General features: G+C 51.3%; 1 protein-coding gene across 4 annotated transcripts in view; it reads right to left on the bottom strand.

Moving 5' to 3' along the window:
- Nucleotides 1-17,699, bottom strand: part of ZFHX3 (zinc finger homeobox 3) — a 382,144-nt gene that overhangs the window by 43,174 nt on the left and 321,271 nt on the right. For all 4 annotated transcript variants that reach the window (XM_041400380.1, XM_041400385.1, XM_041400384.1 and 1 more), the window contains one exon: nt 10,122-10,353. In XM_041400380.1, coding sequence (XP_041256314.1) covers nt 10,122-10,353 — 232 coding nt within the window. The remainder of the gene's footprint in view (nt 1-10,121; nt 10,354-17,699) is intronic.

The following is a 17,699-nucleotide window of genomic DNA, read 5'->3' as shown; positions in this document are numbered from 1 at the left end:
AGACCTTGGGTGAATGAGAAGAATGCCAACCCTGGCCAGGGAAGAATGCCTTGGGCCTCAGTGTCCTGCACAGAAATCATTCTAGTTATGCTTGCAATGATTAAGTGAACTTTTTATACAACATCCTTCTGGAAATACTACCCTGCAGGAGCCCCCCTCCCTAAAACCATCAACACTCATCCCAGCTCAGACTGGGGCCTTGGGGGAACAGCTTTGCAGGAGGGAAAAGGCCAAGAGCCTGGGGAGAGGGGCCAAGGTGCAGCACCTGGAGCACAAATTCCAAACATGAGAAATTCCTGTTTTGCATCCAACTCCAGCAGGGGCAGTGAAGCTGATTTTATGACTTATTTATTTATTTCGTCTTTGATGAACAGAAGGTTAATATAAGAACAACTCCTTGGCAAACCTTTAAGGGTAATTCAAGCGACACTGATGTGAATCAATGTTCCCTTTGTGAACGCATTACTTGGCAGAAACTGGCTTTTTGTAACCCCCTTAAACCTAGCTGGCAAAACAAAAAGAGAAAAAAAAACGTCCTTCAAACAAAAGGATGAGGTGAAAATAAAGAGAGAGTCGACTGCACTTTATTCTCTTTCACAGAAGCAAATGGATTTGGTGCTTTTTATACATTAATCAATCAATATCACTGACTGTACATCAGCGGCGCAGCCAAGTTATGAATGACCTTTCTGGCAGAGAGGACACTTTTAATGCTCATAAGACTGCTCATAGCTTAGCAACTTTCCGAATTTATGCCTGCATGATTACCCCTTGGAGGCAGCGCCCGTGAGCCCGCCCTGGATGTGACAAGGTGAGTCCTTGCCAGGTTGTGCGGGAGGAAGGGGCTCGCCTGGCCACGCGCGGTCACCTCGCCTGACACGTCCCTTGGAGCAGGAGGAGACCAGCAGGGCCCTGACCCTGCCAGGCCAACACAAATCAAAGCACGAGCGACCCTCCACGCCACACACACAGAACAGCAGGAGCCGGGGTAGGTGCTCGGGAAGGGAGAGGAGGCTGCGCAAGTGAAGTGGAACGGCTGGCGCTGAGCAGGGCTGGCAAAGGCCAAATTAATCCCATTGTCTGGCCACAAAGGAGGCAGCAAAGTAGCAGTGGAGGCCAAGGAACAATCCCAAACACTCAGCCCTAATTCAACCTTCATCACCATGAAAAGGGGATGGAAAAGGCCAGAATGCTTCAGCTTAATTGGTAACCAAACGCAAGAGCGTTCCCAGAGAAGGTGCAGCAGCCTGCACAGTGCACACAGAGATGGGGGGTCATGCCGGGCTGTGCCCCCGTGTGCCCTGACCCCAGCCCCGGGGAGTGATGGGGGGCATGCAGGGCCCCACACACACCATCCCAGAGCAACACTGGGATCCAGGGGTTTGGGGCCCCAGGCTGGGGCACGGAGTGGGGGTGTCCGGGGTACACCGCGTGGAGAGGCCAGCGCAAACCTGCGCCTGACACGCTGACAGGGAGAAAGCACCTGTGTAGAACAGAACCCAAAACCCAAAAGCACTGCTGTTTATTTAATGAAGTGACCACACATGAATGAAAAGCCTGAAAAGGGGTAGGAGGAAGCACAGAGAAGGAGGGGGCTCAGGCTCTTTGAGCTGAAATGGCCTTCACAGGAGCATCCATGTGAAGGTTCAGTAGAGTCAGACTAACACTGCTTCTCTCACTCACCACTCCTGAAAGGACTTACACAGAAAAGGGGAAAAAATGCAAATTGGAAGCAAATACAGATAATAATTTCTCATGCAGCTCCCAATTAACCTTTGGAACTTGTGGCCTCAAGAAATCATTGAGGTCAAAACAAAATACATGGCAAAGGCATCAAGATGTGCAACTCGGAAAAGCAAACTGAATATCTGGATGAAAGAGAAGCCCTTTTGCTTAAGGGCATGAACTGAATCTTAGTAGGAACAAGGAAGAGACCTCAGTTTGGGTAGGTTATTATTTGTTTATGGGCCCCCAGATTCCCCTCTGAAGCAGTCAGAGCAGGCAGGACACTGGTGCTGACAGGCACGTTATTAGCCAATCTGAGAGTTTTAGTGGAAAAATAAATGCATGTGGTAGCTCCTTCCCAGGCAGTTCTGAGGACGTTAATGTCATCACCAGAGGATCAATAGGCCTCGCAGAAGGGAGCAAGTGCATTTCACAAGTACAGGCAAACAGAAGACCAGAGCAGGGACACAGGACAGTGGTCCAACGTGCACACCACAGCAGTGGGAATGCTGAGCGGGCCAGGCCAAGGATCACTGCCAGCCTGAGCCAGCTGCTGCAAAACCTCGTTTCACAAATCATCCCCCTGATAACGTACGGAATCTCATTTTGCCTATGACCTGTACAGAAAAAAAGGAATCCAGTTCATAACCCAAGCTGTCTATCTCTTGCAATTAAATCCACAACCTACAGATTAGAGGTGGAGGAGAGCACTTCCTATTCTCACAATGTGTCCTCTGAACAGAGGTCTCAACTTTCTCATTTTGGGCAGTGCATTGGGTTTGCATGGTGAGGTTTGGGTAGCAGGGGGACTCCTCCTCCCAGTCCTGCCAGTTAAAGACCATCAGACATGTGCTCCTGCAGCAGAATGAACTGTGAGAGAACCATGGCAGGGACAAGGCAGGAACAACCAGGAAAGGAGCTGATGCCCTGCAAGGATATTCCCTGGAGAGGCGGAGGTGCAAGGACACTCTCCTACAGTGCTGAGCATGACCCTGTAGACTTGTATCAGCTTTTATAAACAAATGGATCTTTCACACAGGACAGTGAAGCCTATAACTCCAAATGGGCATGTTTGGTGGCAGCAGGCTTCAAACTCACCTTCCAAACAGGAAGACACATCAGCATGCTGCTCTAGGTCTCACCTGCTCCACCACCTACTCACACACCAGTCAAACATCCTTGCTGCCTCTAAACACAAAGCCTGTGCCCAGCTGAACATGACTGACCTTTCCTTTCTGCCAGTGTCCCCAGCCAGGGTGCCACAGGGCATGTCAGCAGGGAAGAAGGTACTGAGGTACCATCAGAACTCTGTGCTGAGGTTCAGCCCCTCTCAGCTCAGGTCAACAGTGGAACAAAAGAAGAGACTCCAAACTAATAGGCCAAGAACAGCACAGCAGCCAGGCAAGCCTTTCAACTCATTAACCTGGGAACACAGGAGGAGGTATGTTCGTTCCAGAGATATTTAATTTGAAGCCCAGTATCACAGCAAGGGAGAGAACAGAAGCGCAGCAATGGCTACAAGAGTCAGACCAGTGGGAAAGTGCTGGATATGAGCTGCTGCAACACAGTCTGTGAGAGAAATATCATAAATCAGGGCTAAGAGTGGAGGAGCAGTTGCTAGAGAATGTGTCTAAGGGCCTGAATACAGAGAAAAAAGCAGAGAAGAAGAGGGACCGGGAGCCTCGTAGCGTTGTACTGCAGCATCTGGTGATACTTCCTCCTTTACTCTTCCTAAGTGGAAAGGGCTTTAAGACGCAGTCGAACAAGAAAAACATCCTAGAACAAGTCAGCTGTCAGAGCTTCCTCTCTTTCTGCTTAATGAAAGCCATGAGGTCCCCGGGACAAGCGGGGATGGAGTTTCTGGGATTCCTGCCACGGCTGGGTGCTGCTGCCGCGTGCCTCCCCAGGCAGCGCTTCCTCACCGCACGCTGCAGGGTTCGGTGGGCTGGTCTTACACCCCCTTCACCGGGGGCACAGGAAAAAAGTCTCAACCAACTTTAATAAAAACAAAATTAAAATGATTAAACCTTTCATTTCCTTTCGAGATTATCTCTTTGCTGCTGGTTGGTCAAAGCAGAGCTAAGACACAAATGCTCTTGACTTTAAACTCAAAACCAACCTCAAAAATAAAATAAATTAAAAAAAGGAAATCTCCTTCTGCCAGATATTAAGGAGAACCAACTTTATCCCTGCATTCTGTGGACCCAGAACTCAACAGCCCCATGGTGTCCCAAATGGAAAAGGACAGAAAGATGCTACTGGAATGGGAATGGGGCTCTCCAAACTGTAGATGGGAGAGAGTCTGCAAGGAGGGAACAGATAGAAATGATGTTACAGAGCAATACCAGGAAAGAAAAGACCCCTGAAAGTTTCTCAAACTGCTGGACTCTCCTCATGTCCTCAGGCCTTCTGAGAGAGCCAGCTGAATGCAGCCACGACGATCCATGGCTGCTAGAAACAATTCTGCTGGATGTCAATCACCATTACAGCAATGTGAAACTGAAGCAGAACCAAAAGCTTCCCCCTGTGTCTCTGACTGACCATGGAGGGAGACTCTGTCATCTGCTCACACTTGGGATGGTCCCCAGTGGAGAGACCTCGCCAGAAATACTGCAACTCTGTTAGGAACTTGCTGGTAAAAGGTCCTGAAGCCATTCAATCCATTAAAAAATGAAAAAAATTCCAAGGTTCAGCAGAACAACAAAGGGGAAGGCAACAAACTGTCCTCTAAATGAACACATGTGACACAAGATCTTGGAAAACAAGAGATAATCCTGCGTGTGGGGGTAGCTGGTGGGGTTGGCAGGGAGATCAGAACTGCTGCAGTAACGGGAACTGCAAGTTCAATCGGCCCAACACACACACGGCCCAGGGCTGTTTGCTGCTGCTGGGCCACATATGCTACTGCACCACGGCTGAAGGCTGTCTCAAACCAGGACCATCCCTCGTCTCGCTCCCTGTGTCTCAGGAGGTGACAGGAAGGGGGTTCCAGCTGGGAGAAGCTGCTGCACAGCCCCAGCTGCAGGACTGCACACTCCGGGGCCGCGCCGCTCGCCCAGCTCTGAGCGCGCACGCCGCTGGGCTGGCTGGATTTACACACAGCGCTTCGGAAACACAGCTGAGCAGGGCTTACAGATCCCTGCCCTCGGGGGTTACGCAGCACACACCGGGAAAAGGCAGTACCAGCTTTTGGAGAGTGAGAGGCAAAAAGCCCAAGAGATACAGATGAAGCTGGGCAGCACTTGGTGTTTGCACACAGGAGCTCAGGCTGTAACCTGGGCTGGCAGATTATTAAATGTGTCAATCAAGGACAAGCTTGGAAATTAATTCCCCAGCCCTCTGCAAGGGCCACAAATTTCAGACATGTAACTGTGGCATCATCAGCAGAGCCAGAGCTGCAGAGTGGTTTGGACTGGCAGATGCTGTAGCATGGACTCCGTGTGCTCTTTTCCTGCAGGCACCATACAGGTCATCTGCTTGGTAAGTTTTTAATTGCTGTGTGAAATCAAGTCCCATGAAAAACTGGAGAGATTACAAAGCAAACTGGTGATTTCTTTCCAAAACCCTCCATTACCTCCATCAGAAGTTGGAGACTGACAGGCATCATTAAGAATGACCACACTGTCTTTAATGGAGACCAAGTGGAGGACGTCAGATCCCACTAAATTTATTTTAAGCAGGGAGAAATGTAATTTATCACTACCAACTTTCACTTCACAAGTTCTACTGGAAGTAGAGAGTCTGCTATCATGAAAAATCCACCCCAAAGGCACATCTCACACCCCTGCTGTAACAAACTCCATGAATAATTATTCCATGCTTGATGATGATGATGAAGGAATCGCATGACTCAGTGCACAGAGATGCAGCAACCAAATGAGCACCCTGCTATCTGCAGGCGACACAGGCAGAGTCAGGCTGAGGGGTGATTCTGAGGTTGGGAACTACTCTGTTAAACCACATGGGGTTTTCTCATCTGAACACTGCTTTGGCTATACTGTAGCTCTGTTTACATACTTGCTTTCATTACAGAGTCACATCCTGATTTCAGCCTGCAGCTCCCAGCCCCGTGAACGGTCAAACACTGACACACACGGGAGATGTGGACTAACAGTGCACCTCTGCCTGTGGGGCAGAGGGAGGGGGAAAGCAGGGGCTCTAAGGCGTGCCCCCTTCCAAGGAGCCAGCAGCTTTCCAGGGTTTCTCAGAGCAGAGCTTTGCAGTACAGGCAAGCCTCAAAATAACTGTAATCCATGCATTTGGAGCGGGGAGATGGCCGGTGCCTTGCTGTGGGCTGGCAGGGGGCAGAGGTGGCCCCCCAGACCCCGTCTGCCAGGACAGAGGGGCTGCTCACAGCCCTGGTGCCCAGCCTGGGCTGCCGGAGCGCCGGCCCTGCTCCTCCTGCAAGGGCCCCACAGGAACGCTGTGCTGCAAGGAGATGGTGGCCAGGGCTTGGCAGCATGGGAAGGATTGCTGTGACAGTGTGGCCAGCGCAGGGACTGTCCTCTGTGACAAAGTGGGGAGAGGCTGGTGCAGGCAGGGAGCACGGCCAGCTGAGGAACACCTAAAGGATGTCTGTCCCACACAGGGGGAAGAGTGGGCAAAGGCTTCTGCTCCTCCCATGGGAAGACACTCCGGAAAGGGAGAGCAGGGATAAAAAACACGAGGAGTCAGGAGAAACAGGTAAGGGAGGAAACACATCAAGTGCGACCAGCACTTGCCTGGGGGGACACAGGCTGAGCAGCGGGGGCCCAACAGCCCCACCTGTGTGGGTGGCACACGGAGGGGAACACGATGGGGAGAGCAGGGGCACCACGTGCTGGACACAGAGCAGAAATCCCGCTCTGACCAACGACCCTGGGCATGGCTGCCTGAGCTACAGAGAGGGGAGTGGTGCTGGATGCCTTCTGGGATGAAAGAAACACTTCCAAAGTCAGAATGAAAATTCGATGCAGGTTGTTTCACATTTGTTTCTGTCATTATCTAATGAGCTGTAAGTGCATTCATCCAACATCTTGAGAACATTTTGGTTTTTATTATGGTCACTCTTTCTTTACTTTTTTCTTCTCTAAACCCCCATCATTAAAAATCAATTAGCTCATGGGTAACGTTACACAGATGCTGCTGCAGCAAGGGGCTGACATCTGCAGTGGCAGCAGCTCAGATACCACAGCAAGAGATGTTCAAAAATACCCTGAGAGGACAATACCCCCTTCCCTGAAGCTGTGTTCTCTCTGATCAACAAACCAGCTGAACTCCCAGCCGCTCCCCCATCTCCTGCGTAAGGAGCACACTTCTCAAAGCACAAAGAAAAGTTTAATTGTCTTTAATTATCCAGTTCAAGGAGGATTGGGTTTCCTGCCTGATGTCCGTATAATTTCCCGGCCAACAACTTCGTCATCCCTTTACTGGAAGTGGAGGGCAGATCCTAATACTCTTCTCCAAACGACACCCAGATTTTGGAGAGGGCCGAGGGGCTGGCACAGGCAGGGACAAAGCTCCCCGTGTCCCTGGAGCAGCTGCTCAGGCTGCCTGCGCTTCTGCAGGGTGGGAGGGAATGAGTTGCAACTAATGTGCAATCAAGAACCATCACAATTACAAATGTAAATGAACAGGCAATTGGCACTGACCTTTGCAGATTGTTAGAGGACTAATTAAGGTGTGATCAGAGCTCTCTTCCAACAGATTGAGATGCATCTACACAAGCAAATATCTACTCACTGTCTCCAGACAGCACTGCTTTCTCCTACATGCTTGCTCGCAGCAGCGAGCAGGTACACACAGAGCAGGTACACACACAGAGCAGGTACACACAGAGCAGGTACACATGGAGCAGGTACATACACAGAGTAGGTACACACAGAGCAGGTACACACACAGAGCAGGTACACACACAGAGCAGGTACACACAGAGCAGGTACACATGGAGCAGGTACATACACAGAGCAGGTACACACAGAGCAGGTACACATGGAGCAGGTACACACGGAGCAGGTACACACGGAGCAGGTACACACAGCACCCAACCCCAGCACTGGTGCTCTGTGCACAGCACCGGTCGGAGCAGAGGGGGAATGGGACACTCCACTGCAGCACACGAGGCCACGGCACAGAACACAGCACTGCACTTGGACTGCAGCAAAGCAACAAAAGTCACTGTCCCCGTGTGCCCCAGCAGAGACGTGTCACAGGCCAGAGAAGTGTCTGAGCCTGATATCTAATACCACAGAGATGCCTTATCAAAAGGCAGCGGGGAAAAGTCCACTGAGCGGCCAGAAAACAACAAAAAAACCTTGATGGGGACACAGGAGAGACCCTGCTAGAGAGCAGGAGCAGACACAGGGCAGACTCACACTGTCCCCACGCCCCACTGCCGAGGGTCCCCACACCTGGGGGGATGTAATGGGATCAGAATGAGTGGGAGATGGGAGCACCCCTTCTCCCCCTTGGGGTTACAGCAGCTTCTCACCCAAACCTGACTCCCATCCCTGCAGGGATGCCTGGCCCAGAATGCCAGAGAGGTGTCCCACTTTGACCAGCTGAACAATGGGCTCGAGGAGCGTTTGAAATTAAGTTCTCGGCTCAAAGTGACTTGCAAAACCGACCCAAGATACCCCCTTTGCCTTCTGCAAACCAGCTGAACAATGGGCTCGAGGAGCATTTGAAATTAAGTATCTCGGCTTAAAGTGACTTGCAAAACCGACCCAAGATACCCCCTTTGCCTTCTGCAGCCTTATTCTTGCTTGTATTTATAACCTTTGAAATACAATATGATCGAGAAATTGTGTCTTTGTTTGCTGTCAGTTTTTGTTGAAGAACCAACAAGCTTGAAGGAAATTAAAATATTTGTAAATCGAGCTTTCCTTCCAGTGACTTGTCAGGACTTTTACTTCAAAAATAATACATTTTTTAAAATGGTCATCAAACCTTTTTCCTTCCCAGCCAGTCAGCTCCTGCCCACCCAGTACCTGCCATGTCCTAATCTGGGCGGCCGGACGGGAAAGATAAGGTTTGTACAGTAAAAGACAAGGCAAACAGAAATTTCTAGAGTAAACAAGGTTTTCAAGGTTGTTCTGTCTATCACAAAGGGCACCGATGGTTTCCCCTTTCTGCTCATTTTGCATTTAAGCAGCTCACAACCCAGAGCCCTGCCCGAAGAGCCCTTTTGAATTGGGGATGTTGGTGGAGCAGGCAGCAGGGCTGCCGGGGCTGCTGTCCCCCCGGGCTGGTGTGGCAGCCACCGCTGTCACCGCGACCTTTGGGAAGCGTGTTCCACGCTCTCCACTCCGCTGGGCCACCAAGGTCACAGACTGGGCACTTTTTTCCACAAGACTGAATTTAACTCTTAATGAAAAAATCTCCTGTCACACTCTTGGGGTGTTTTGGGTTTATTTCAGATCCTCATTACTCACAGGCAGGGTGACCCAGATGTGAATTCAGTTCTGAATTCAGGGACAGGTCTGAAAACCCACATGTTCTCCCTCAGCTGCTGCTGCTGTCCCTTCTCTACCCTATCAGCCAAGATCACCTTCCTTGTCTCCATCCACATTCTCTGCAGAATGCCAGTTCCCCAGAGTGGCTATTTGTAGGATTTACCCATTTTCACAGCAGTCATAGAGAAAAGTCCTGCTTGAAGCTATGAGGATTGTGAAGGTTTTTGCTGGCACACACCAGCTCCAGCCCCATTGTGCCTTGACAGCATACAAACCAGCTGACCCAGGGTGAGTCTTCTCCTCCCTCCCAAGAGGGTTTCAGGACACCTGGGTTTTTCAAAACATTAAAAACATCTCAACCCTTTACATGACTAAACAAAGTACCATCTCTACTCCATCCAGCCTAACTGCTCCTTTTAGGCACACTAACTCTTGCTGGATTCGCAGCTGCAATCCCTGTCCTGTGATCTGTGTGAGCAAATGTTTCATACAAGCCCTTCACTTCAGAGGAGACATGGAAAACAGACATGGCAAACTCACATGTCCTGCCCACCCTTTTTGCCCAGCTCCTCCTCCCAATCCAGAGTGGCTGATGTACCAGAAATCAGTGCCAAGCTGGCACAGCTTACGCTGGTGCTCAGGGCATCACTTGACTCACTGCAAAACATCTACTGGTGCACTGGTTTGTTGAGTTGTCCAGACAAGATAGTATCTTTACATACTCATACAATACTCCAGGGTTTAAGAACCAACCTGAACTAACACACACACACCTCAACATCCCAAACCCCGCCTCAGGCAGGTGGGATTCCTGAAATGCATTACTGATGAACTGTGTCAGCCCACAGCAGGGAACAGAAGCAGGAACATCACCAAGTTTGTCACCAAACAGCACAGTGGGTCAGGTGCCCCTCGCCCGCCCCTGCAGCACGGGGCCCCTCACGCCAAGGCAGCAGCACTCACCAGCCTCAGCAGCCGGACACTTGCGTATGGTGAAGATCTGTCCCAGGTCCTCCTCTTCCTCAGGAAGCCCTTTCTGGAGGCGCTGTAGCTTCCGGAGGCTTTCACTCCGCTGGTGTTTCATGGAGCGCACGTGCTGGATGAGGTTCAGCTTGGCCTTGGTGGAGTAGTTACAGAGGACACAGTGGTAGTAGCAGCTTTCACCTTCGACCCCGCTCTCGTGGTGCTGCAGATGCTGTGGAGAACAAAGCACAGGGATGTCAATGACCTTTGCCACCCCCAGTCTCCAGGGTTAGTCCACCATAAATTGCTAAAAGTCACCTGGGAATTAGTTAAGGAACCACACTGTGACACAGATCCAATGAGACAACGCCTCTTTGTTCCCAAGGCATTACACCATCTCCTGCTGATGAGCATGAAAACCAAAATGCACTGAAATGGGCACAAAGCACAGATGGACACAGCCACCATCATCTCCCTCAGTGAGGGAAAGCACCAGAGCCAGCAGTTACACCTGCTCACGACCCACTCAGGGCTCATTCCTTCACACTCAAACCTTGTCCTGGGAGGGAATCCAACTGCGTAACAAACTCAAAATTACATCTGGTAAATTCATGGAAAAACAGGAAAAGTAAAACCAAAGCAACCCTAGAATACAACAAAAGCATTAGATAAAGGGGTCCAGGACATAGTGTATGGAAGCAGAGTGCAGAGCCATCCTGTCCATCATCCAACTCTACTCTCTGGCATCCTTGGATCAGGAAGGAAGCAGCAGCATGGTGAGCATGCAGCCAGGTACCACGATGAGAGGCCAGCACCTGGAAAAACCCTGTCCCCTCCCAGGCTGTGCAGTCACAGCCAGTACAGCTCCTTCTGGATTACTGGCCTGCAGGATGGCTGTGACACAGACCTTGGCTGAAAAGCCCCTGGAGAGCATGCAGCCAGGTACCACGATGAGAGGCCAGCACCTGGAAAAACCCTGTCCCCTCCCAGGCTGTGCAGTCACAGCCAGTACAGCTCCTTCTGGATTACCATACCACAATTATTTGGCAAAACCTATCAATCCCTTGGTACAGAGGTCCATGCCTCTGGGGAAACAAGCAGCCATTTCCTGTGATGGATCCCACAGACATGGAAATTCTTTCTTAGAAGCAGAGGGCAGAATTCACCCTGCACAGCCACACTGGCTGCCACAGCACAGCTGCTGTCCCTTCCCCTGGGCAGGAGGTCACAGGAGCTTTCCCAAATCCACAGTAAGGACGTGTCACTAGCTGAGAAAAAATGAATACCAAGGTGAAACAACACGAGATCCCTCAATGAAGGCCTTTGGTGTTTCCACCCCACACCTAACAGCTCAGCTGTGCAATACTGCCTGCCAGCTCCTTCCATCCAACCCCGAGACCTCCTTGAGTCTTTGTGTCATCTCATGGAACTCTTTCCTCAACACACTTGGCCCGAGGCACAAGTACAGCGATTTGGACATGATTTTGAGGTTTGTCAATCAAAAATATTGCCTACGTGCAGCCAGGACCTTCTGGTAAAAAATTCTGATTATCTCAGTTACAGCTGAGATAAGATTAAAGACACATATTACCCAGCGCTGTGTGCCTTGCTCACACGGAGGAAGGAGAGCCCTCTGAGTCTAGGAATGATTAAAAATAGGATATGAGCTGATGCTGAGGCTTCTCATTGGAAGAGCAAGGAAAGAGAATAAATGTATTCTAGATCTGGCTAATTAGACTAGCCTCTTTTGGGATCACGATGTATTTAATTAAATTCACTGTAATATTTGAAGAATCCACGAGGGCACTAATCCCACTGGTGCCCTCAAAAGATTTTTGCTGCTTTCCCTTATAAGAACTTCTTCCTCGTCTCATTTCTATTGTTTGCATGCGTTACCCTCTTCCTGAGCCAGGAAAAGACGAATGGCTTAAGGCATGAAAGGTCAGCGAGCCCGCCACGAGAGCCGCGTGCCCATCCCAGGCGGCCCAGCCTCGCCAGCCTGGCTCTGCCCTGACCCTGCCACAGCCTCCCTGCTCCCGTCCTGCTCCGGCTCCAGGAGCCACACCAGCGGCCTCGGGGAGGCCCCATCCCACAAACCCCGCGCCGGGCTCGGGAAGCGCCCACGGGCTCAGCGGCAGCTTCTGCGCAGCCAGAGAAAACCCCCAGTGAGCAATTAGAGAAAAATCCGGTCACGGGTTCAAGGAAATATTAAGGACATGGTCTCTGTGGAACCAGAGGCGCAGTCTGCACTGCTCTCATTTAAAAGGGGGTTTTAGGAAAACATTTGTTTTAAACAGTTTAATAAGTGTGTCTTATTTTATGCTCCTTTTCGCTTCCTCTCAACCATCTCTCGTGCTGGGGTCAGCCTCACCTGCCTGTGGTGCTGGAGGAGTCACAGGCTGAGGGTGCTACCGAGCCCAGCCTGGGCACAGCGTCACATGCACCTGATTCAACCCATCCTCCAGCGGAGGAAAGGAGCAGTCCAGAGAAAGAAGACATGAGGGCCGAGCCAGTCCGAGCTGTGAGCTGCTGGAGGCGATGAAATGTTGTCCAAGCACGTGTAGTTATTGCCCATCACACTGTTAAACTTCCCCCTTGTGAGAATTTATCCGTATCACAGGAAACAAATTCAAAATACTAAACCAGAACCTTGTTAGAAGACAAATCAACTTGAAAATCAAAAGAATATATTGTTCTAAGGAAAACCAACCAACTTCTGTCAGAAAACATCGATTTCTGTGAGTCTGAGGGGGTGTTCCCCCCCTCCCTCTCCACAATAGGAAACTTCCAACATCTGGTTCTTCACGCATGGCATGCAAAATATTGATCAGGGTGAGTCAAAGCTACACTTTAAATCAGAAACAGAGAGAGGAACGCTCTGATGGAAACCATACGGCTCACGAGTGCAGCTCCCCGGGGGACACGGGTGTTCCTGTCCGTACACCAACTGCGCCTCGGCACCGCAGCCTCCCGGCGCTACCCGCGCACGCACCACGCCTCAGCCAGCCCGGCCCTGGCCAGGAGCTGTGTCCTCACAGTGGTTAGCACAGCTGCCCCAGCTCCTCTGCCCCAGCCGCCCCTCCGTGTCCCCCAGCCCTGCCCTGGCCCTGCGGTGTGGCCGCGGTGGCAGTGGCACTGCTGGTGGTACTGCTGGTGGTACTGCTGGTGGCACTGCTGGTGGCACTGCAGGTGCCAGGCCAGCCAGTCCTGCCACACCGACTGCCCAGCCACCACTCTCCAGTGTCTGCCTCAGAACTGCTTTCTTCTGCTAAGCAATAAATGCTCACAGGGTGCGACTATGGAAATCTGATTTTTAAAGTAAGGAATGACGCTACAGTCAGTTCTCGTTTCTCTCCCTCCATCCTTCACATACCCCAAACTCTTGTTTATTTTACCGTCTCTCCTTTCCCCATCTTATGCTGCTTCACCCACATTGTTGAGCTTTACAACAGTCATGGAATTGAACATGACACTGCATCACCCTGCCTGACTGCAGACAGCTCCCCTCAGCCCACGCCACATACCACACAATGCTCTTTGGAGCTGAGACTCTAGCACCCAGGACTGAGACCCCGAGCTGCTGCTGTAACACAAGTAACAAACTCTCCTGAACATATCTGTAGCTGTTCCTGCAGTTCAATATTCACCATCCAATTTCTAAGCTTTTCTGCATCTTTTAATGTTAAAAAATCTTTCCAATTTTAAAAGATGCTGAACCACTATCTGCTCAAAATCTCTTCTGCGCAAAGTTTATTCAGCCATGGTGCAATGAGCCTGATTCCGATGGAGACAGGACAGAACCCCCCCTGAAGAACTGCCAAGGGCACCAGGGGGCTCTTCAATCCCTCTCTGCCATGTTAAACAGCTCAGTTGCTGTTCTGGGGGACATCTGACCTGTAACCTCAACCCACCAGGGAGATGCAACAACACTTTGAACTATCTCGTGCTTTGGATGTTGATTATTCAATAGAAAAAGGCCCAGTAGCTATGCAGTCTAACTGGCACAAAGCTTTCCCTTCGGGGGGCCCTGAATGCTGCTCAGGGCAAGCCCACGCCCACAGCACTGGGAACCCCTCTCGTCCTTGGCTTCCTCTGGGAGGGGGAACACCCCATCACCACCCTCAGGGGGTGTCCGTGCTACAAAAGAACACGTGAGAAAACTCTCTCTAGGCTCGAGGATGGACCCTTCTTCTGCAGACTTTTGTTCAGCAGCAGAAACTCTGTCTCTGCCCCAGGGGCAGGGAGATGCTGGTCCCCAGCTGCCCGGCGAGACCCCCTGCACACGTCTGGGTCTCTCTGGGCAGGAGAAGCAGGTGAGGTAACAGGACTGGGGGCCAAATCCCAAAGTGGGAAAATAAGCTCATAAAGGCTACACAGCAGCAAACCAGCAGGAAAAAAGGAACAGTGTTCCTCACCCCGGCTGTGGCAGGACCAGCGGCCGCAGCCCTGCAGGGCTGTGCAAAGCCTGTCGGGCACGGCCCCAGCGAGCTCCCCGCCCTCCTGCTGGCACAAACATCCTCTTCCTCACCGCTCTGACCATTCCGTACGGCCAGGTGCTGTGGGGGTCACTGACAAACAGTCTGCAGAAACCTCCTCCACATCACTTCCCAGTACTCTCACATCACAGGACACCCTGCCATGAAAACAAAGGCCACTCCACTACCCAGAGCTTCTTGAGAAAGAACTTGTCAGACTTCAACATCTTTGGCAGAGATTTCCTCCACATGTAACACTTTTCTTACCTCTGAACTCAGCACTCAGCTCTGTTAGGATGGGTAAAGCTAGTAGTGATTTCAAAGAATTAACAGATGCAGCTGGGGAAGAAGGAGCCAAAAATCTGCTGGAAGGTCACAAAAGGTACAGAAGGAAGCAGCACCACAGAGGTGCACTGTGCTGGCTTTCTCCTACAAGTGCTGATGTCTGAGCAGCCCCAGTGACCAGAACCAGCACACGGAACCAGGCAGAGCCTCAGCGTTTATTCAGGGAGGTTGACCCAAGCTCAGGAGCTACTGGAACCACTTCAGCCCTGCCAGCAGATCTGCAGCACAGGAGAAAACCCTGACTGACTCTTCCTCGGGGTGAGGTCACACAGGGGTAATTAGTCACAGGCTTGGTAGGAAACCCTTCAGGTGCCAGTGAGGACTGTATGCCCCTGGGGAGGGACAGGAGGTGACCCTTACAGCGGAGCTGGAGTGGGGCTGTGGGTCACCACAGAAAGGGACCCGACCCCGCTGCAGACCTCAGAGGCCTCGTGAGCATCTCTTGGCCCCTGTGTGCCTCTGATGTGCTGCACAAGATAAATCACACAGCCCTGCAAGAGAAGAATCTGAATTTTTAATGAAAGTCATGTGGATGCAGCTGTCTGATCCCGGTCTGTTCCAAGTACTCCATAAAAGTCAGGGCTGGCCAATCCATCTTGCTCTCCTTTCACACCTGCAGCCCCAGCTGGAATTTCCTGGAGCCGGGGAGCGGCGGGCGGGCAGCGCGCAGTGGGACCCGCCGGCCGCGCTGGGGAGGCCGCAGTGCCAACAGCCTGCCCACCCTCCTGCAAGGGGGAAAATCGATTCTGCCTCCAGCAGGTTCAAAAGCTGAACTTCTGCTCTTTCATATCCAACCAACATCCTGAATTGTTTAATGTTTCCAAAGGAGCGGTGTTACAAACCCTTCCCTCCTCCTGCCTCCGTGCGTCACACCTCCATGGTGCAGCGCCAGTGCTGGAGCTCAGGCTCGTTTGCCCCTGAGTTTCTGCAGCTGAGCTTGTGGTAACTGCTTATCTTATCCTTATCTTTCTTACCTAGAGGCTGGAAATGTAGCACTCCCTCCTGCAACAGAGGCTGAGGTACCAGTCCAAGTTCCCAATTCACACAGAAAGGCCTGAAGAACAGACACAGCCACCCCCATTAACAGCCCATCCCTATACCCCACCCCATCTGTATTTTCTGAGCCCTCCAGCCCTGCCTGGCTAAAAGTGAACGCCACAGATGCTCTCCTTGTTAGCCTTGTGGCTGGTGCTAGCTGTGCTGCAGGGTTTTGGGTTTCCCCACAAATCCAAAAGCGACCCAGCAAATGGGGTTTGCTCCACCAGCCCTTGAAGTCTCATTAAAAGCCAAATATTGCTCAGCCTAAGGATGGAGAGCTCAGCATGGATTTTACTGAACGTTAAATCAACCAGCAAGCATAGCCAGCAAACTCTGTGGCACTTTAACTTTAAATAATGCAATAATTATTGAATTTCCTTTTTATAACTGAAGTGCTGGAATGTAAACAATGGGGCTGTAATTGCAGGAAGGGGGGATCAATAGAGGCAATCGTTTTCAGCCATGTTAATTGTAAATACAATTGCTCCAAGATGTCAGCCTCGTTCTTCTCGCTCCCAGAATCATCCTAACGGATGACAGAGTCCAACTTTCCCATTACAGCTGTTCGTTCCTTTAAGAGGTTCTCAATCAGGTCTGATCAATCTGTCAAGATAATGCATAGAGTAAGTAAGACTCTTCCAAACACAAGCTCCCAATCAATAGCCTGGACCTGCTTAATGAGGAGGGGCTAAAGCCCAGGGGGAGGCACAGTCCCAGCTACTGCTTGCCTGCAGCAGCCAACTTCTTCACAGGGTCTTGGAGCAGCTCCTAACAAGGACATTGTTTATGCTGCCCGTGACGAGCAGCATCCCTGCACACCCACAGTCCCGTGGGGTCTGTGGACAGAGAGCAACACAGGTTAACAGAAAGCAAGTGCCAAGAACGGCTGCACTTGCAATCACAGCCCCCACGCCTTTTTAATTGTGCAACAGACCTGCAAGCACTAATTAATCATTCCTTGGAAGAGATGCCCGAAGATGCAAACCTGTATGGGGACAGCTGAGAGCCAAGAGCTACACTAAGATTCTTCCTGTGGAAGACTTCCTTCCCATGTCTCGAGGAAGGACAAAGTCCCTGGGGGAGCTAGCACTGGCCCAGTTATGCTGGCCAACCCTCCCAGTTCAGGGGAAACAGAGTGGGATGCTGGCTGAAGACCTCTCGAGGGAGGGAGGAGATGCCAAGGGAGGTGAGGGAGCAGCCAGGGACGCTGCTCTCCAGCTGCAGTACCTAACTCCAGTAGCACAGGTATTCCTTGCACACCTGGGTCACTGCACACTTGCTGAGCAGCCCAGAGAGGCGGAAGGTAACAGGTCTGACTGCACTTGGGCACTCTCCTACAGCATCCACTTTCTCTTTTCCCACAAAGACTTGCCAACGCAGGAAATCCACTCTTGGGCAACTACAACTTCAGCTGCAGAGAATTTTCCAGATCCCCGAAATCTCTCCTGGGAGACAGAGGCGCAAGCGCTGCTGCACATGGAGATGCACACAGGAGCGCGAGTATCGATCCTGCTAATTATAGTGCTAAAACCAAAGTGCCATGAGAGTACATTTCCTATCAGCTGGCCTGTAAAGTGCTGCCCTCAGCCCTGCACGCTCCTGCCCAGCTGTGGCTCCACCACAGGACCCACGACAGCCCTGCAAGGGCACCTCTGCTGCTCACCTTGCAGCTCTGGCCAACAGGAACCAACAAACTTCACACAAAGTGACCTCTCCTAGG

This window comes from Onychostruthus taczanowskii, unplaced genomic scaffold (assembly GCF_017590055.1).
Source record: "Onychostruthus taczanowskii isolate IOZ18803 unplaced genomic scaffold, ASM1759005v1 scaffold18, whole genome shotgun sequence".
In the NCBI taxonomy this organism is placed as follows: domain Eukaryota; kingdom Metazoa; phylum Chordata; class Aves; order Passeriformes; family Passeridae; genus Onychostruthus; species Onychostruthus taczanowskii.
Note: the sequence above shows the minus strand (reverse complement) of the source record. Positions and strands in the feature narration are given on the sequence as shown.